The sequence below is a fragment of the Xyrauchen texanus genome, chromosome 41, assembly GCF_025860055.1.
Source record: "Xyrauchen texanus isolate HMW12.3.18 chromosome 41, RBS_HiC_50CHRs, whole genome shotgun sequence".
Taxonomy (NCBI): domain Eukaryota; kingdom Metazoa; phylum Chordata; class Actinopteri; order Cypriniformes; family Catostomidae; genus Xyrauchen; species Xyrauchen texanus.
This window is the reverse complement of record NC_068316.1, coordinates 30,763,265-30,784,155: the sequence shown is the minus strand read 5'-3', so window position 1 is coordinate 30,784,155 and position 20,891 is coordinate 30,763,265. Positions and strand designations below refer to the sequence as shown.

The 20,891-nt window shown below is 41.2% G+C and overlaps 1 protein-coding gene across 1 annotated transcript in view; it reads left to right on the top strand.

The window, feature by feature from the left end:
* Window positions 1-13,476, top strand: part of LOC127634471 (polypeptide N-acetylgalactosaminyltransferase 11-like) — a 37,035-nt gene extending 23,559 nt beyond the window's left edge. Inside the window, exons 8-12 of the mRNA XM_052114058.1 lie at window positions 422-574; window positions 7,978-8,193; window positions 9,455-9,559; window positions 9,915-10,052; window positions 12,315-13,476. Of these exons, the coding sequence (XP_051970018.1) occupies window positions 422-574; window positions 7,978-8,193; window positions 9,455-9,559; window positions 9,915-10,052; window positions 12,315-12,446 (744 nt within the window). The 3' untranslated portion in view covers window positions 12,447-13,476. The remainder of the gene's footprint in view (window positions 1-421; window positions 575-7,977; window positions 8,194-9,454; window positions 9,560-9,914; window positions 10,053-12,314) is intronic.
* The last annotated feature ends 7,415 nt before the right edge of the window (window positions 13,477-20,891 follow it).

Here is a 20,891-nt window from a genome sequence, read left to right as displayed (position 1 = left end):
TGCAACTTAACCCTCTTGTTATGGTTGGGTGATTTTTGACCCATTTAAGAGGTAAAAACAGTGAAAAGCGAATCTTAATCTTCGATTTGATCAAAATGCCTTATGGTTATCCTCAATATTTAGTAAATTCATATTTTTTAAAATAGTTTTTAGGTTTTTATAATACTTGTTAATATTTATGGAATGTCAAATGTTTTGTCTAGACTATTTATGTAAATAATGCTGGTTTTCAATGTGTTTTCATGAGTGAAGTGTTACAAGAACTCTCTCACTCTCTCTCTCACACACACACACACACACTCAAACAAACACACCAGTTTCTCAAATTTTTCAATTTCTGCCATGTGAATGTGTTGGGCATTGGACACAGAGGATGGACACGTTGGATTAAGAATAAAGAAATGTATTTTTTTCTCATCAGATCTGGATGTGTGGTGGACAGTTGCTGATAATGCCGTGCTCCAGGGTCGGGCACATCTTCCGTAAACGCCGGCCCTATGGGTCACCTGGTGGTCAAGACACAATGGCCCACAACTCCCTGCGTCTGGCCCATGTCTGGATGGATGAGTATAAGGTGAGGATCAGTAGCAGAAAGACAACGGGATGGTTCAGATATCTGGTTGAATAAGTAAGGGATAAAGTACATTACCTGCCAGATTATTTCATGGCTACCAACCAAATAAATGTACATAAAATATTAATTTGCAGTGTAATTATGTGAGAAGAAATAAATCGAACAGCTGATTTGCACCTCCAGTTTATTTTGTGAAAATGACCGTTTGACTGCAATACCCGGATGACCAATGTGCTATGTCTTAATCCCCGGATGTGCGGTTGTTACTCAGACATATTAGACTGCTAGATGGCGCCATTGACCAATCAGAATTCTGTATTCCTGAGCACTGTGTAATAATACAGAAAATAATAGCCTACATATTTATTATTTGTGATTGGTAAGGCAAGCTTTTTACTACTGTTGCTCATAATTGGGGTTAGTGATTTGAACAAACCTGTTACTGTAAGTATTAAACTTTGGCATGTAACTCGTCCCTCACCATTTTGTGCTGCAGACATGATTGATACCTCCATTTTTGACTAGGAGAGGTGTGCTGTTATTTTCTGAAGCAAACAGGTGTACAATTTTCATCATGCGGATAATAAAATGGTTGAACATATCCCATAAGCTTACATGGAACGTGGGAAATAGTAAGAATAAAGAATGAGTTGGTGTGTCTAAACTTTTAGTAGTGTACATATTATGATCACATTCTCCAAGGCCCATGTAGGCAACTATTTTACATGCATAATTTTACATACAACATAGCTTCTCGCTTTTGCAAATAAAAGCATGTCAACACTGACCCTTATGCTTTAAATGGTAAATGGTCTGCACTTATATAGCGCCTTTTTAACCTTAACGGTATTCAAATCATCATTGGGAGCAACTTGGGGTTCAGTGTCTTTAAGGTCACTCAATAAATGGATTGTTTTTTGTTGGGTTGGACATTCACAGCTTAAGTGCTATAAATTGTCATTGCTGAAGGCAAACAATAGCATGCATAGTGCATACAGTGTGGTGCTTTATATGTTGAATGGGGGCAGAATAGTGATGTATGTGATTTGCTTCATCTGTTGTACGCAGAGCTTCAAAGGCTCACTGTATTTGGCTCCTCTTATAAGACGTAATTGACCTAGTTTGAGGAGAAAGTAATTACCTGTGTAGTGCACATTAAAGCTCTGCTTCATGTGGTTATTTCACAAAATAACTGCACGGCTAACATTGTCAGTAGCATTCGCAACGCTATTTGGATTTAGTCTTTGACTGTTGCCGTTGTGTTTGCTTCAGTTTAATACTGTCATTGGTATTTATTTTTTAGTGAATGAATGTACGTCTAATGCATGTTGCACACAAAAATAGCAAGAGCTTTGGATAATAATGTAGAAATTCGAGCTGTCAGAATTAACGCGTTTAAGCATGCGATTAATTTAAAATGTTTAACACGTTCATTTTTCTTAATCGCGATTAATGCATTTACCATTAATACAGCATAAACACTTTGTAATGTGTCCGCCCGGAGTCATTACACTGACACACACCACAGAGCCCTTCTACCAATGAGGACCTACAAGCTTAGCATACGCGGTAGTGCCATGGACATTCTATGGGCAGAACTGTCTTAACCACGATAGTTGACCATTACGTTCTCTTCTATGATAGAGCCGTAGAGTTGTTATCTCAGTAAATAAAATAATCTCTACCAGCGCTTCCCTGTCAGCGAAAAATGGAGAAAGGAGCTCTTAGTGCTATTTGATGTTCAAAACAATCCCAGATAGGTCTTGTGACAAATCAAGTACTTTTTTCACCATGCGCCAATGTGAGGCGCATGGTGAGTTCAAAGTGGCACTCAACACCGTGTTGCCGCCCTAGCACGAATCATGGAAAGCAACTTCACCATTGCTGTAGGAAAGTGGATACCCACAGTTTACCGGCAAATTAATATTGAGGATGACAGTTTAAGGGATTTAATGCCCATTGCAATGAATATGCAACCTATGTGGGGAATAGTTGTTTCAATTAGTGAACCTCCGAATTAAACGTTTAATGTTACTTCAATTGTTGATATACAAGTGTATTGTCTGTTATATTGTGGAAGACTTTGTTTGGAAAATGTTAATAAAGCATTATAGTGCTACATATTATTTAGTTTTCTTCCTAAGATGGAAACAAGAAAATTTTGACAAGAAAATAATTATATGTTGTCAAATTTCAGTACTTTCAAAATATTCGGTTAATCGTGATTAACTACAAACAAGTTTGCGATTAATCGCGATTACAATTTTTAACCGACTGACAGCACTAGTAGAAATATAAATATGAACATGAAAGTTTGGTGTATGGTGAGCTTTTAAATATGGATGAGAAAAATTGCAGGCAGCAGCCAAAAATGGCACCAGAGTTGAAGAGTTTTGTAGAGCAGACACGGTAACAATGGTGGTCACCCTTGAAATATCATAATTTGTGTCAAATACTTAGTTTGTCCAGATCCACTGATACTGATGGAATAACTTTTTGGAAACAGGACGTTTCAACTCGACAAACAGCACTTTTTGGACATTTTCAGCTCAATTGGAATAATGCACCCATTGAAAGCAGTTCCCTTATGCCAGGGGTGTCCAAAGTCCGGCTCGAAATAGAACACAATTAGGCCCAATAAAGAGAAATTATATGAAATGAATATTCTGGGCACTGGATGTCGCTATCACGTGCGGCTGCTATTCACAGCGTATTGTCTCCGTTAGTGTGTTCTGTGTCGTCACCAGCTTCATCCTCTGGCAGAGTTCAACAGGAGTTTGGAGTACTCTATACTTCACTCGTGTACTTGTTCTTGTAAAAATGTCCCAATACCTCACATCACACAACTGAGTAGAGCTGCTGTTGTGTGAGCGGCTGAACAGAGTTTATTGAGCGCACACAGAGACACGCTAACTGAGCATACTCTTCCAGAACATCCTCTGTAGCACTGGGACATATACTGTAATTTATTGGCTCGTTCTTATATTTAGTTGAAACAAGACAAATGGTTCACAGGCTTCCCAGCACTATTTGAGTGAGGACATACTGTACTGTAGAAGAGAACGCTTAAAACACTTGCACATGCACGCCTGCAAAATAATTTTGATCAAATTATTATCGTATTTGAAACGCAAGTAAAAACAGAACAGGAGTTTTAATTGTACTACAATAAAGAGGTATTCTTTGAAAAATAAAGAGTACTTCCTTACATCATTTCATAAAGTGATTAAATGTCATCTGATTCTGATTATTGTGATGGGTCACACTAAACACTCACAGATCTACTGTATATGCTCTTTGCAGTGCCACTGAATGGATGTCAAAAAGATACAAATGTGAATAAATGAGTATAATATTTTGTATAAGACGCATCACTGTGAAATACCCTATCCTTTATTTACATATATGGCCTACACAAGCATACTATAGACCACAAATTCTGATTAAAACTTGCATAATATTAAGTGTACAATATAAAGATTATTCATAGTGGCAATCTAGTAGTTCTAGCCATTTTTAAGTTATTTTATGCTGGTCTATTATTATTGTATAATGCATTTCAGATTAATGATTATCAAAATAAAGAAAACAACTGTCTACTCTCAAAATAAGTCAAAACATCTTCATCAAGAGCATCTTTGGTATGCCTGGATCATATTGTGATTCTGAAATCTTACTACTGCTTAAATAGGCAGCTGTTTTCAGTAATTAAATGGAACCCTATACTGACTGACGTGAAGTGCTACATTGGCAGATTGGCACTGCACTAGAGGCACACAAGAGAGTTGTGACTCACAATTGATTTCAATAGAGTTTGACTACAGTGTGTTACTAAGCTAACAACATGACATTATAATAAGCACACACAAAAAGTGGGTAAAATAGTCCGTTCTTAATACGATTTAACTTTTTATTGATACTTTTCTGTGTTGAATATAATAAGTGAATTTAAACTTTTTTCTATTTATTTAACATTTCTCTCGACTTTTCCGCCATATTTATAAAAAAAATTTCACTGAGCTCATCACAATGCATTCTAGGATTTTTCTCTGTAAAGTATATATGGGATGCCTTTTTGTACCCATGATGCCTTAAAATGTCATCTATGTAGATTTTGGAACAGATCTCAACAGTTCTGTGCTGTGTTAAGGAGCATTCACACTCCACATCACGCACCCATCACCCCAATTCAAACGCATCCAAATGGGGGAGACCAGAACTGCAAGCCAATGTGAAGAAATGTTGTACTCCATTTCGTACAAATGTTCAAATCTGGCAAACTCTGACCTGCAAATACTTATGATGAAAGGAATGTCACATGCTGACCTCTAGGCTCAATACAAAAAAGACATATAATACATATTTCAAAGTTGCAGGATTTATTGTTGCAGGAAAGTGAGTAGAGAATATATTTTAACATTTTAAATCTAAGATTATTTGTTATTTGTTTTGTATTATTTACTTGACACCAAAAGCCCTCACATGTGACATCATATCCTGGTATGTTGGATTATCCGAAAAATATTTGTGTGCTCAAAGCCTAGCGTGACCGCCCCTTAAATCTTGTCAACGAAATCACTGACGAAAATATTTGTTGATTAGTTTTTGATGTGACAAAACATTTTGAAAAAATACTACTGGAAGATATTAATAGTGCAAGATATAAACAAAAGAAGAAACATCTAGAGCAGTGGTAACCAACCCTGTTCTTGGAGGCCCCCCATCACTACACATTTTGGATATCTCCCTAATCAAACACAGCTGATTCAACTCATTAGCTCGTTTTTGGGACTCCAAGGCCTGAACTGGTGTGTCTGTAAAGGAAGATACACAAAATGTGCAGTGTTGGGGGGGCCTCCGGGAACAGGGTTGGGAACCACTGATCTAGAGAAATATCTGTTTACAGAAGAAGACTTTAGATATGGATTCATCTAATCCAATAATCCTGTATGTTGGGGATTGGTGAAATAATCCAGTATGTTGTGAAATGGGTTAATTACCTCACTCAAACACATCCTATTTAAACATAAGATTGATATATTCACAACATGTATGTAATACAATTTACACCTGCACAGACAATGAAGCAAATGAACAGGTGAACTTGAACTAAGTTACTCCTAGTCATAATATACCTAATTTGCATTGTTTAAAGGTGCTGTAAGTGATTTTAGTGTTCTGAATCTTTCATGTGACTGAGCCATTGAATTAGCCATGCCCCCTCATTCCAAAAACCCAACCTCCAAAGATAATAGTGTGACCAAAACCAAGCAAAAGAGCAGCATTGTTTGTTCCTGTGGCTGTCAAATTCAACAGTGGCACAATAGCGCCCTCCACTGACAAACATTATGAACCATAGCCTCAATGAACCGCTTCAAATACAACACTCTGAGAAAGAGCAAAATGATTGACAGATTCACGGACACATTTTTGTTTGCTGTTTACAAAGTCTACAGCTGTCACGGAGACCAGTAAAATATGTCTAGACACTTATTTCATTCATATTTTTAAGTGTTTAGGAAACTTTTTGCATACTTTTCCATGAACAATTAGCTTACTGCACCTTTAACTTGCATTGTGTATCGATGTTTTTGTAAAAAAACACACACTACATGCATTGGAATATCCCAAATTGACAAAAGAAGCAAAATATATAAAATAACTTAAGAATTACAAATTCATAAAACAGTAACTTCAACGCTAACTTCTAAAGAGTATCTAATATTTCAGTGTATCCATTGTATGCGATTACATGGTGTCAGCTGTGTGAGCGCAGTATAGTTCTCTACAAACCTCAATATGCACCTGAGTGAGGGTGTCTCCGACACTTCCCCTGCTGGAGTGTGTTTTCATCAGTGAAGAACTGCGGAGAAAACTTCCTGTGTGGCTGTGATTAGTGAGATGGGCATGTGCGCTTTTCTATCAACACTCCAATCAGAGGTGAACAGCAACGATGTCAATGTACTTATTACATAAAGTGAACAAAGAGAGTAATTGGGTGTTTCTTTAACTTCAGGCACTTTAACATTGTTGACTTCTCAGTCCACAAGAGATGTTTGTCATTTTTCTGAAAGTCATGAAAATTCTCACCACAGTTTGATTTCCAGCACATCTGAAATTCTGTATTGTGTTTAAAAGAATTCTGTGGTGGAAGTGGCTTGCCGGTTGTTATCGTAAATTATATAACTGTTAGTTCCGGTCCTAAAGTCTGTTTGGACGAGAGGCGTTCCAAAAGTGCACTGTGACACTTTACTGTTCGTTTCACTCTGCTTGTGTTTGTGGCCTTCCAAACTAACATGTAAGAGCAGCTAGATGTGTGAATTTTCTTTTATCCTTTATGACATAAAAGATTTGAGCCAGCATGTGATGACAAAAAATGTGAGCTATGAGTGAGTGTTCGTGCACAGATTTCTTTGAAGTCATCTGGAATTGTCTCTCACTTCATGATCGCTTGGATTACTATTACACTATAGCTGAGAAATTGAGTTAAACTAACTGACCTCACAACTGAGTCACACCAGCCTGATACTAGTTTCCAAGTTGTGAGGAGAGATAAACTTTCAACATGGTGGAGGAGAGAACGCTTTGTGTCAAAAAATATTATTCCCCAAGAAATATACAAGAATGAAACTGGCTTCCTCCATGTTTTTTTTCCAACAGCAAAACACTTGTAGGATAATTCTGATTGCGCATATGGCATCATAAGTCCACTATCAAAGCGAATTACCACACTACAGCTGAGGAATAGAGTTAAACTAACAGCTGCAGCATTCTTTTGGGAGAGTCCTTAGTTTTTCCCTATTTATTTATTTATTTATTTGTTTGTTGAACTGTTGTATAAAAGCAATAGCACACTTGCAATCGTGCTGTATTGTTCATCTATCAGCACGGCTGTGATTACGTGTGGCCTTGTGCCGAATCACAGCCTAGTGGATAGCTGGACATAAAACTCTCTTGTAATATTGCTATAATAAACCCCTTTTATTTGTTTTGTGATCATAACCGTACCATACATAATGGATTTTCATAGTTTAATATTGAAATTCTGAGTCTGGGACACATCTAAGACAGTACAATCTATACTACATAAAAGGCATTTGAAAATTACCAAAAATAAATGAAGGACTGGTAAAATTTGAAGTCAGTTTCAATGTGGACTTTGTTACAGAGTGGAAACTTTATTTTTCTGATTATTATTAAGTATTACTATTAATTAAACATTGGTGTTTTATTGTGTTTTTGTTGCTGCCATTTTATAAGCCACCTAAGATCCCAAATGTCCTTTTGGGGGTCTAATTTGACAAATTTTCACCAGTCATATCTAGAGCCACCATTCCTTAATTTTGCTAATCTGGTATTTTGTTGTGTGTGTGTGTGTGTGTGTGTGTGCGTGCGCGCATCAGGAACAGTACTTTGCCTTGCGTCCTGAGCTGAGGAATCGTGACTATGGAGACATCAGTGAGAGATTAGCCATTCGTAAACGGCAGCAGTGTCACTCCTTCAAATGGTACCTGGACAACATCTACCCTGAGATGCAGGTGTCCTCTCCACATAAGCCCCAGCAGCCTGTCTTCATCAACAAGGGCTTGAAGAGACCCAAAGTCTTGCAACGGGGTCAAGTAAGACCCTGATCTTCATGTCCACCTTGGCTTTAGCATATCAGAGCTGTGATGGTCAATAAACCACTGCATGAATATTTGTTTGCTGTTTTTGTAGAGTTGAGTGAGTTTTAAAGGTCCATTATAGTTTACAAAAGTTTCCAGTTATTTAATAGTATTGCAATAATATCATACTTTTTTTTTTAACGCAGTATAAAGTAATTATTTATACTTGAAAATATATAGCTGCCATTTATATTTTAGAAAGGGGATCCCCCACAAGGGGATCGTCATATCTGGGAGACCTGGGCATCAAAAAGTTGCTGAACCCCTGGACCAAATAGTTCAAACAAAATGCAATGATATAATAATTCATATTAATAATTCAAATTATACAGCAGAGGGCAGTAGAGCAGCTCTTGCCTTTTGTACTGGATTATGCAAAGATGACATTTTGAAAGCATCAGGTTTGGATTCTTGTAATTTTTCCAACTCTAAATCAGTGTGTTAGAGTTGAAACAAATGAAAATCAAAACTGGCCCTTTATTAATGCAAATTCCTGGTCTTTGTGAATAATTGATTGGTTCATGTTGTTAAAAAAATCTGTTTGTCTTAAGTTATTATGTTTTGATCAAATAAATTACGCTGTCTCTAAAATAACTTTGCTGGTGACATCACAAAATGTTGTGTTATATTATTCAGACCAAAAAAAATTTGGGATTTCTTTTAGAATATAATTGTAGCAAAATACATGCATGAATATAGAGACAGAAGAATGGGACGAATTCATCGGAGCTCTTTACTCATCTCACTCACATTTTGAGGAATATAGAATCTGTGTTTTTTGTTAATAAAAAAACATGGAAAGAACATAATGAAACAGTTATGCCAAATCTGGTAAATAAATGCTTATGCTTAACGGCGTTAAATACTGTATATAAAAGATCAATGCATTAAACAGAATAAATGTTTGTACAATAATGGGATATTTGATACTTTTGTCACGTGTATGGTCAACATGATACTTCATGTTGACCATACACGTGAACTTTAACTAAACTAGTACTGTAGTAGTGGCCATAAATGGCAACAACCTTATCTAATCTGAAATGAAACTTAAAACGTTATTTAGTTTTTTTCCAACACTCTTTAACATTAACCATTCATTAAAGATACATGAATTGCAGTAAAGCTTTTTTTAAGACTCTACAATATAACATTTCAAATATTGTCAAGTCTTTTCCAAAACTAAAGTTCACTCATTTTTTTCCTGTTCTCTCAGCTGCGTAATCTGCTGGCTGATAAGTGTCTGGTGGCACAGGGCCGTCCCAGTCAGAAGGGTGGTGCTGTGGTGGTGAGAGACTGTGACCCACGGGACCCTGAGCAGGTACAACAGGAGCATTGACATCACTAGGTCAAGCAACATCACACTGTCACTCAGTGATAATCATGGGCATCATGTTCTGACTCTCTTTTCTGTAGTTCAGTCTTCCTCATTTGCTTATTTTTATACCTTTGGAGCCAATATGCCTTTTGATGGAAATATGAAAGCTGCAGATTATAATTTTCTTTTTCTAATTTTTCAAAAGCTACTCTGTTAACAGAAAATATTGACTGAAAACACACAGTCTGTAATTTTACAGTCTGTAATGAGACAACATTTAGATATAACTGCCCAGTACAAAAACTTGTTTTAAGCTCCATAAGTTTTGATTGGCATGTTTGTGTTTATTATTTTGCAGGAGTGGGCCTATGATGAGGAGCACGAGTTGATTCTAGCAGGTCTGTTGTGTTTGGACATGTCTGAGATTCGTTCCTCTGACCCGCCACGACTCATGAAGTGTCACGGATCAGGTGGATCTCAGCAGTGGACACTGGGGGTGAGAGTTTTACCTCTTGTATCCGTGAACACTAGATCTACATTTTGCAAATCTATTAATCTTTTGTCAAAGCTACCTGTTACCTAATCAAAAATAACCCCCTCATTTTAATAACCACCTCGCTGGGAGCCTGATAGCTCAGCGAGTATTGATGCTGTCTTCCACTCCTGGAGTCGTGAGTTCGAATCCAGGGCAAAATAAGTGATTCCAGCCAGGTCTCCTAAGCGACCAAATTGGCCCGGTTGCTAGGGAGGGTAGAGTCACATGGGGTAACCTCCTAGAATGTGTGGTTCTCACCCTCGGTGGGGCACGTGGGGAGTTGTGTGTGGATGCCGCGAAGAATAGTGTGAGCCTCCACGTCTCTGCAGTAACTCACTCAACAAGCCACGTGATAAGATGCGCAGATTGACGGTCTCAGACACTGAGGCAACTGAGATTTGTCTCCGCCACCTGGATTGAGGTGGGTCACTACGCCACCATGAGGACTTGGATTGCATTGGGAATTTGACATTCCAAATTGGGGAGAAAAGAGGAGGGGGGGGGAAAAACACCTCGCTACTTAGAAATGTGTAGCGAAGCTACTTCCCATCACTTGTGAATTGTGATCAAAACTTTGAAACTCAAAAAGCACATAAAGGCAGAATCATATTAATCCATGGGACTCCAGTGGTTAAATCTACAGTTAGTTTGAAGTCATTCAAACTCATTTTTTAACCACTCCACAAATTTCATATTAGCAAATCGTTTATGACATCTACTTTGTGCATGACACAAGCTATTTTTCCAATAATTGTTTACAGACAGATTGTTTCACTTTTAATTGACTATATCAAAATTCCAGTGGGTTAGAAATTTACATAAATTTTACGGTGCCTTTTAAGCAGCTTGGAAACTTGATGTCAAGCCTTTAGACAATTAGCTTCCGATAGGAGGTGTACTGAATTGGAGGTGTACCTCTGGATGTATTTTAAGGCCTACCTACAAACTCCGTGCCTCTTTGTTTGACATCATGGGAAAATCAAAATCAGCCAAGACCTCAGAAAAATACTGTGGACCTCAACAAGTCTGGTTCATCCTTGACAGCAATTTCCAAACATTTGAAGTACCACGTTCATCTGTACAAACAATAGTACGCAAGTATAAACACCATGGGACAGCCATCATACCACTCAGGAAGGAGATGCATTCTGTTTGCTAGCGATGAATGTAGTTTGGTGTGAAAAGTGCAAATCAATCCCAGAAAGACAGCAAAGGACCTTGTGAAGATGCTTGAGGAAACAGGTAGACAAGTATCTATATCCACAGTCAAATGAGTCCTATATCAATATAACCTGAAAGGCTGCTCAGCAAGGAAGAAGCCACTGCTCCAAAACTGCCTCCAAAAGCCAGGCTACAGTTTGCAAGTGCACATGAGGACAACGATCTTACATTTTGGAGAAATTTCATCTGGTCTGATTAAACAAAAATTGAACTTTTTGGCCATAATGACCATCGTTATGTTTGGAGGAAAAAGGGTGAGGCTTGCAAGCCAAAGAACACCCAACCGTGAAGCATGGGGGTGGCAGCATAATGTTGTGGGGTTGCTTTGCTGCAGGAGGGACTGGTGCACTTCCAAAAATAGATGGCATCATGTGGAAGGGAAATGATGTGGATATATTGAAGCAACATCTCAAGACATCAGCCATGAAGTTAAATCTCTGTTGCAAATGGGTTTTTCAAATGGACAATGACCCCAAGAATACCTCCAAAGCAAAGGCAAAATGGCTTAAGGACATCAAAGTCAAGGTATTGGAGTGACCATCACAAAGCCCTGACCTCAATCTGATAAGAAGTTTGTGGGCAGAACTGAAAAAGCGTGTGCGAGCAAGGAGGTCTACAAACCTGACACAGTTACTCCAGTTCTGTCTGGAGGAATGGGCCAAAATTCCAGCAACGTATTGTGAGAAGATTGTGGAAGGCTTTCCAAAACATTTGACCCAAGTTGAACATTTTAAGCATTGAACAATGCTTCCAAATACTAACAAAGTGTATGTAAACTAATGACCCACTGGGAATTTTATATTATTTTAATTAAAATGATTGTGCTTTTTTTACACCCATGCACTCAAACTTTGTTGAAATATTTGAGAATAAACAATATCACCTTCTTGCTGTTATGACAAGTTGTTTAGCCAAATTACTCGCATTATTAGCATGTTTAATGTCCATGTGTATGCTTGTTCTTTGTTATTGACTGTGTCTTTTTTGTTGTTGTTCTTTCAGAAAAATAACTGGCTGTACCAGGTGTCAGTGGGTCAGTGTTTGGCAGTTGTCGACCCTCTCAGCATCAAAGGATATGTTGCCATGGCGATCTGTGATGACTCCCAGTCCCAGCAGTGGCTGTTAGAGAGTTGAGAAAGCTGTTATTGAGATGAACAGCTAATGTAGAGCACCATGCTGTGGCTAGGGAAAGAACTGCACTGCTGCAGTGTCATCAGCTGAGAATGGACATGGAACCCACAATGATCCAGACCTGTTGGCTGTGCTATGAGGAGGAAAGTTTGAACACTGCTACAATGCAGTGCCAGCCTTGGTGTGAAACATCATGGTCCTGAATTGTTTACTCAGAAACATATATTTTTAGAGAGTATTTTAAAAACAAATTGTTTATTCAAGTATTTGGAAGTTTGAATTTGATTTTTGAAATGTAATCGATTTGCACAGATAAACTATTTTAATTGAAGTACAGTTAGATGTGTATTAATGTAATCATAGTCTGATAGATTTTACCTTCATTTATTTAATTTTAATTACTTGTTTTGGCATTATACTTGTATTTGTCCTTTCAATCAAGTTAAAATTAGTTTTCTAGCCACTCGTTTTGCTTTGATCACTGGATTTACCTTGAAGTTATTCAATTCTAAGAATATTGGGGCGTTCTCAGAGTGTTTGATAGTGATGAATGCTGATATAATGAAAAGACGATTTATTGAAATAGCTGAATTAATCAGTATTCATCAGCTACTTTACCACAGTTAGTATTATAGTAAATTACAAAAAAACGAATTTTGACTTGTCTTGCCTTCTAAATTATTATTATAGCAGTGCCCTCAGCTCCTCATACAGAAGCTATTCTGCTCATATGTGAAAAGTTCTCATTTGCAGAAATTGACATGCAGAGTTCTCCAAATTATTGTTTAGCCTAAATGATTTGAGCTGTTGAGGTTTGAGTATTTTTCAGTAGTTAATCATTACTTTGATTTTAGTAGCAATTGTTTGTGTTTGAATTACACTGTTTTACCCAGTGAACTGTCCCTTTATAGATAGAAACAAACTATGTGACGTTTCAATGTGAATGTAATTTTGATTAAACTGCACTTCTTGTTATTTTGTACATGATGATACCAAATAAGTGTTATCAGCGGAATATGCAGTCAATGAAATGTAAATGTATTCTATAATTTTGTCATTGTCTTCTATACGAGTCCATTGGAAACCACATAGATCCAAAGTAGCTTTACATATAAATGCATTTGGTTACCTTAATTACTTTAACGTCTTAAAACAAAATATAGCAAAAGAAAGAAAATTATTTGATTATAGGAGGACCAAACATTAGGTGGAATGAAGAGTAGGCAAGGAGATCTTTTCCATCCCACAGTACATATTGAGAACACTGCTCATATGCATATCTAGTCATGAACTAGCTTGTTGAGTTTCTTGGGTTTGATACTGGTTTGGCAGTCCCGAGTCGATTATTAGAGGTGCAGGGCTGACCATGGTATAAATATAGATATATGATTATTTTTAAAATGAGAGCAGGGTGACTCATGTAACATATTTGCACTAAAAAAATGTATTGTGTGGTGAAGTAAATGCAGAGGCATGCAAAAGTTTGGGCACCCCTGGTCAGCATTTCTGTTGCTGTGACTAGTTAAATGAGTAGAAGATGAACTGATCTCCAAAAGGCATAAAGTTAAAGTTGAAACATTCTTTTCAACATTTTAAGCAATATTAGTGTATTATTTTTATTTTGTAAAATTTTAGAGTGAAAAAAGGAAAGGAGCACCATGCAAAAGTTTGGGCAAGAGATTTGAGCTCTAAGATAACTTACTAAGGTCTCAGACCTTAATTAGCTTGTTATGGCTTGTTCAGAATCATCGTTTGGAAAGGCCAGGTGATGCAAATCTCAAAGCTTTATACGTACTCTGACTCCTCAAATCTTGTCCAAGGTAGCCGTTTCCTCAGTTCCAAATGTAATTAAGAAATTACAGTTAACAGGAACGGTAGAGTTCAAGATGAGGTCTGGAAGACCAAGAAAACTTTCAGAGAGAGCTCCTCGTACAATTGCTAGAAAGACCCATCAAAACCCTGTTTGACTGCAAAAGTCCTTAAGGAAGATTTAGCAGACTCTGGAGAAGTGGTGCACTTTTCTTCTGTGCAGCGAACCTGAACAAATATGACCTTCAAGAGTCATGAAAAAACCATTCCTGCATCCTCACCACAAATTTCAACGTCAGAAGTTTGTAAATGAACATCTAAACAAGCCTGATGCAAGTCATGCAGACTGATGAATTTAAACTATAAGGTAAGTTTGAAGAAAAAAGGGTGCAGAATTTCATGAAAAGAACACCTCACCAACAGTTATGGGCTTGTGTTGATGCCAGTGGCACAAGGGAACATTTCACTGGTAGAGTAAAGAAAGGATTAAATGAAATACCAGCAAATTCTGGAAGCAAACATCACACCATCTGTAAAAAAAAGCTGAAGATAAAGAGGATTGCTTCTACAACAGGATAATGTAGCATATTTGGTATGCGACATTTAGGAGGGAACTTTAAAATGCCCTCATTCTCACACCACTATATGTAAGGATATTTGGTGTGCTAAATTTACGGTATTGAAATACGTGATCTATGAACTAAATTAAACTGTCTTTTTCTACATTATTAGGTAATGAACTGTATAATGGAATTAGTCGCGTTCAACAACCATTATAAATTAGATAAATGAAAAATTACTAGATTATTTGTCTTAATAGATTCTCCACCATTAAAATTGTAATACAACGCCTCGTTGTATCCGCTCACAATTTCTACTGTAAGGAATTGGCTTTAAAGGAATTATGATTAATTCTCTTATTGGAGTAATATTATTCTCATGGCTTATTGAAAATAATATCACATGTATTTAGGTACAGATTTGAAGCAAAATCTTTTAGAAACAGGGATGAGATTATTTATCAAAATATACCAAAATCAGATCATCTTTGAACACAGACAAACTTTATTACTATTCTGAAAATAAATCTAATCTAACACATATATACATGAGACAGGTTGGTGAGAAGAGTGACGGAATGTGAAATAAATTATCAGTACAGTGAAAATTAAATTTATGGAGTCTGTTTACAATGTCTTAAGAACCATTTATCCTTCTTTGAGTCTACATCGATTTACTATCGGATTACCCAAATTATTTAATTAATACACCAGCACTTTGAGCACAATATTGGAGATGTAATTGTCTTTGTGCTGTTCTCTTACGAGAGGTTCTCTCGTATTGCGTAAGCTAGCTTACGCTACGGGAAATATTCATCTTTTCTGAGATATTGAAGCCAAAAAATTATCCTTAATTTTGTATCCATTGTCAACGCAGTGCGGCAGCTGCAGACCTTGAGCGGGCTAGCTAGCGAGCTCATTGGTTGCTCTGCGGCAACTGCTGCAGCCTATAGACGAGCTTGGGCGAACTCGCATCCAATGAGAGGCGTCCGCGCGCTTACTGCATCAAAGCCCGCCAAAAAGGGCGTGACTAGAGTGCATATAACCGTAGTTCGTAGGCTGGAACCCTGATTTTCATCTCTTCAGCGAAGCTCTTCGCATCTCTGAACTGGAAGCCGCGTCGCCGTTCGAGGGGCATCTAGCAAGCGTGGACAGCGCTCGAAGAAGCCGGCTGTCTTCGCCACCTCCAGCCACCCTGCGAGCTACGCCATCCGGCGACGTATCCTTTTTTAGAGCAAGCTAAGATCCTCAGCGAACTTCAGAAAAGAGTATCGAGCGTCTTTTTAAAGATGCCTCGCTCTTCCTGCGGCTCATGCCGCGCTCCTCTCAGCGCCGGAGACCGACACATCATCTGCGCTCTCTGCCTGGGACTGGGGCATGCAGAGCTCGCCCTCGCTGACGGCGGATGCGACCTCTGCGAGGAGCTTCCGATGTTGACCCTGCGGGCTCGACTCGAAGTATACAAAACCGGAGCTGCCGTGGTGAATTTAGCAGCCAACAAGCCGGCGACACTGCCCGCTTGCCTGCACTCAAACGCCGTTTTCACGGCGACCCAAATAAATCTTGTAAAGAGCAAACATGTTTTATGTGTAGAAAATGTGCCCACAACCCTGTGTTCGCCCCTACACACAAGCATAACACATCCCGTGCCCCTATCAGAGCACGCTCTCATAAAGCGGTTACAAACCGCTCGAGCGTCAGAGTCAATGAAGGCGCCCACAAATGCGTGCGCGCGCCCATTCTCTGGCCGCTCTGTCACACGACCAGCCCTATGTGTAGAAAACGTGCCCACAATCCAGTGTTCACTTCTGCACACAAGCACTGCATGTCTCGTGTCCCCACCAGAGCACGCTCACATAAAGCGGTTACGAACCGCTCGAGCGCTAGAGTCAATAAATGCGCCCGCAAATGCGTGCGCGCGCCCATTCTCTGCCCGCTCTGTTACACGGCCAGCAAACATTCCTCTGTGTGTAAGTCCCGTGCCCATGAATATGCTTGCGCATCACGTAACAGATGTGACTCTTTCCCCATTCATTCCAATCGGGAAGTCACTCACAAAACAGCCTGTTCATGCTGTCTGCGAGCAATCATGCATAAACACACTAAACGCGCCACACATTTTGTTCAGCTCTGTGTGCGGCAATCAGAGCTGAATTGGCCATTCACCCTCTAGCGTTACGCTTCAAAGCGTGGGAAGCTATTCCAGGGATATCCAAGTGGGTGTTAAGCACAATACAACAGGGCTATTTGCTACAGTTCGATCGCCGCCCTCCTCGCTTCAGAGCTGCTCGAAACCACTGTGAACACGGAAGCAGCGTGCATGCTTCGCTCAGAAATAGCAAGCCTTCTGTGCAAAAGGGCCATAGAGAAAGTGCCACCCTCTCTGAGCGAAGTCGGGCTTTACAGCCGTTATTTTCTTGTTCCCAAGAAAGACGGCGGCCTCAGACCCATATTAGATCTCAGGGTTTTGAACAAGGTGCTTGCAAAAGACCGCTCAAAATGCTTACAATCAGGAAACTCCTCACGCATGTGCGCCAGGGGACTGGTTTATTTCTCTCGATCTGAAAGATGCATACTTTCAGATTCAGATAAATCCCCGTCACAGGCCATTCTTGAGATTCGCCTTCGACGGCCAGGTTTATCAATACACCGTCCTTCCGCTCGGCCTGTCCTTAGCACCTCGTACTTTCACGAAGTGCATGGATGCGGCGCCGCACCCCTGCGGAGTCAGGGTTTGCGAATTCTGAACTATTTGGACGACTGGCTGATTATGGCTCAGTCACATATGGAGCTTCTGTCTCACAGAGCAGTTCTCCTCAGCCATCTGAACAGTTTGGGTCTTGCAGTCAATTGGACCAAGAGCTCACTACAGCCCAGTCAGACAATTTCCTTCCTTGGGATAGAACTAGACTCCGTGGCAATGACGGCTCAGCTTATCTACACAGCCGCCGCGTGTTCAGCTGACTAGCTGCATCTTTTCAGATGAACAGCCTCACGCCTCTGAAGTAATTCCAGAGAGTGCTAGGTTACATGGCCTCAGCCGCAGCAGTGCTTCAGCTGGGTTTACTGCACATGCCCGCTTCAGCATTGGCTAAGCACCCGCTGTCTCGCCGGGCTTGGGCCACAGGCCGCCAGCCCATCAAGGTGACTCAGACCTGTATTTCAGCTCTGCAGCCTTGGACAGTGGCCGAATGGTATCAGCGAGGAGTGGCAATGGGAGCTGTATCTCGCCGAAAAGTCATCTCGACCGACGCGCCCAACACGGGTTGAGGCGCGGTCTCGCGAGGGCTCTCCGGTTTTCGGCCTATGGTCAGTTCAGGAAAAGCTCCTTCACATAAATTGTCTGGAAATGATAGCGGTCGAGTACGCCGCGGCGCATTCTCCCGGTCATTCAGGGTCACCACGCCCTGGTCCGCTCGGACAACAGATCTGTGGTATCCTACCTAAACCGCCAGGGCGGTGTCAGATCCAGGAACCTTTTCCATCTGATGGAACGCATACTGAGTTGGTCCCAGTGCCACCTGCGCCGCTGAGGGCGACGCGACGTGCCAGGCCACCTGAACGACGGCCCGACAGACTGTCCAGAGACAATATTCCCCAGGGAATGGTCCCTGCACGCTCAAACAGTCCAGACGCTATGGCACCTATTCGGCAGAGCAGAGATAGACCTCTTTGTGTCAGAAGAGAACTCTCACTGCCCGATATTTTTCTCGAAGCGAGGACGCGCTGGCCCAGGACTGGCCCAGGCGCCGCTTTACACCTTCCCCCGTCTCGCTATTGCCACAGGTAATGCAGAGGATCAGGAAACGCGTCACTCGGTGCTCCTCATAGCCCCGCGTTGGGAGAATCAGACATGGTTCCCGGAGCTTACGCAGCTGTCACTGACAGCGCCGTGGCCCATCCCAGTGAGCGCAGATCTCCTCTCTCAAGCTCGCGGCACAATCTGGCATCTCCACCCAGAGCGCTGGGCTGCATGCGTGGGTGATCAACGACTACCCGTCGCTCTGCCAAAAGGAGTAATAAATACCATTATACACGCTAGAGCCCCTTCCACAAGAAGACTCTATGCGCCAAAATGGTCTGTGTTCTCAAAATGGTGCACCGACAGAGACCTGGACCCGCGGACATGTGGGGTGTCGTCGCTGCTCAGTATTTCTACAAGAGCTGCTGGATAAGGGCAGATCCCCATCCACGCTCAAAGTGTATGTGGCGGCCGCTGCGGCGTTCCCTGAACCCCTGCACGGCCAGTCATGGGGAAAAACGAGCTGGTCATCCGCTTCCTTAGGGGAGCTAGAAGGATGAACCCCGCGCTCCCATCGGTTCCTATCTGGGATCTTTCTATAGTTCTCGAAACTATGAAAGCCCCCTTTCAAACCACTTCAATCCGTGGATTTGAAATACCTTTCACTCAAAACCGCTTTTCTGACTGCCCTGTCATCAGTCAAATGTGTGGGAGACCTTCACGCTGTCTGTCAGCCTGCGTGTCTTGAGTTTGGACCAAGTGACTCCAAGGTCATTTTAAAACCTAGACACGGCTATGTTCCCAAGGTGATCGGTACTCCTTTCAGAGCACAGGTCATTTCCCTATCGGTGCTACCAGCATCCGATAGCTGAACGCGACGCCAATCTCCTTTGCCCAGTCAGAGCACTGAGATTAGTATACCAGCGCTCCGCCGCTTTCAGACGCTCTGAGCAGCTTTCGTTTCGCTCGAGGGCGCACCAAAGGTCTCGCCGCCTGAAACAGACACTATCTAGATGGATAGTGGACGCTATTGCTGCTGCATACGCGTCAAAAGACCTGCCATGCCCGTTGGGCATTAGGGCTCACTCCACTAGAGGCATGGCATCCTCGTGGGCATGGTCCAGCGGGATTCCCATTCACGACATATGTGTGGCAGCGGATGGACTTCCCCTCCACATTTGTCAGAGTTTACAATATGGAAGTGCCCACTCTGCAGGCAAAACTACTAGCAGTTTAATACGCTACAGCTCCCTGGTGAGCTGCACTGATGGGACACATTCCACACAGACCGGCACCGCCGCTCTGTCGCTCCCTTCCCACTATGTGCTTATATATTACACAAACACTGACCCGCATTCTTGCCGGCCAAATCTTATTTCCCCACTCATAAGGGCTCCCCGGTTCCCCTTAATTCCCTGGGGCTCATACAGTGGATGCTTGGCACACGGCGCTGACAATGGGTTCCCGTAGCTATCTTACGCAATACGAGAGAACCTCTCGTGAAGAGAACGTATCGGTTACCTAACGTAACCTCGGTTCTCTCTAGATGAGGGAACGAGTATTGCGTAGCGCCGTGTCTCGCGCCATGAGCTGACTTTTCGCTTCAGTCAATGAAAACCAGGGTTCCAGCCTACGAACTATGCTTATATGCACTCTAGTCACGCCCTTTTGGCGGGCTTTGATGCAGTGAGCGCGCGGACGCCTCTCATTGGATGCGAGTTCGCCCAAGCTCGTCTATAGGCTGCAGCAGTTGCCGCAGAGCAACCAATGAGCTCGCTAGCTAGCCCGCTCAAGGTCTGCAGCTGCCGCACTGCGTTGACAATGGATACAAAATTAAGGATAATTTTTTGGCTTCAATATCTCAGAAAAGATTAATCTTTCCCGTAGCGTAAGCTAGCTTACGCAATACTCGTTCCCTCATCTAGAGAGAACCAAAGTTCCGTTAGGTAACCGATACGTTTCCTTGCATTCTTTGTGTTGCTTGTTTCTTGGCGCTTGGTCGAAAGTTTGTTCCGTTCGTTTGATCTCTGAATGATCGAAGTTATTGTCTGTATGAATGAAGATTTTAGCTTTGAAGCGAGGCCTTCGCATGGGTGTGTGAACCGTAGAGAATGATGAGCTTTCTCGGGATGTCGAGTCTTTGGGCCTCACATGGCATGGACCTGGCAGTCAGCTGAGCGACCAGACGAAACACGTGCAGGCAGAAGAGAGGAGAGCCGAAGAAGGAGAGACAAGACAAGAGACGAGAAGAATGTGTTCTTCCTGTTTGGGAATATTTGAACTGAAATTGGCCGCACCCCCAAAGGTGTCCTGCACCAATCAGAAGTGACTTTTCAG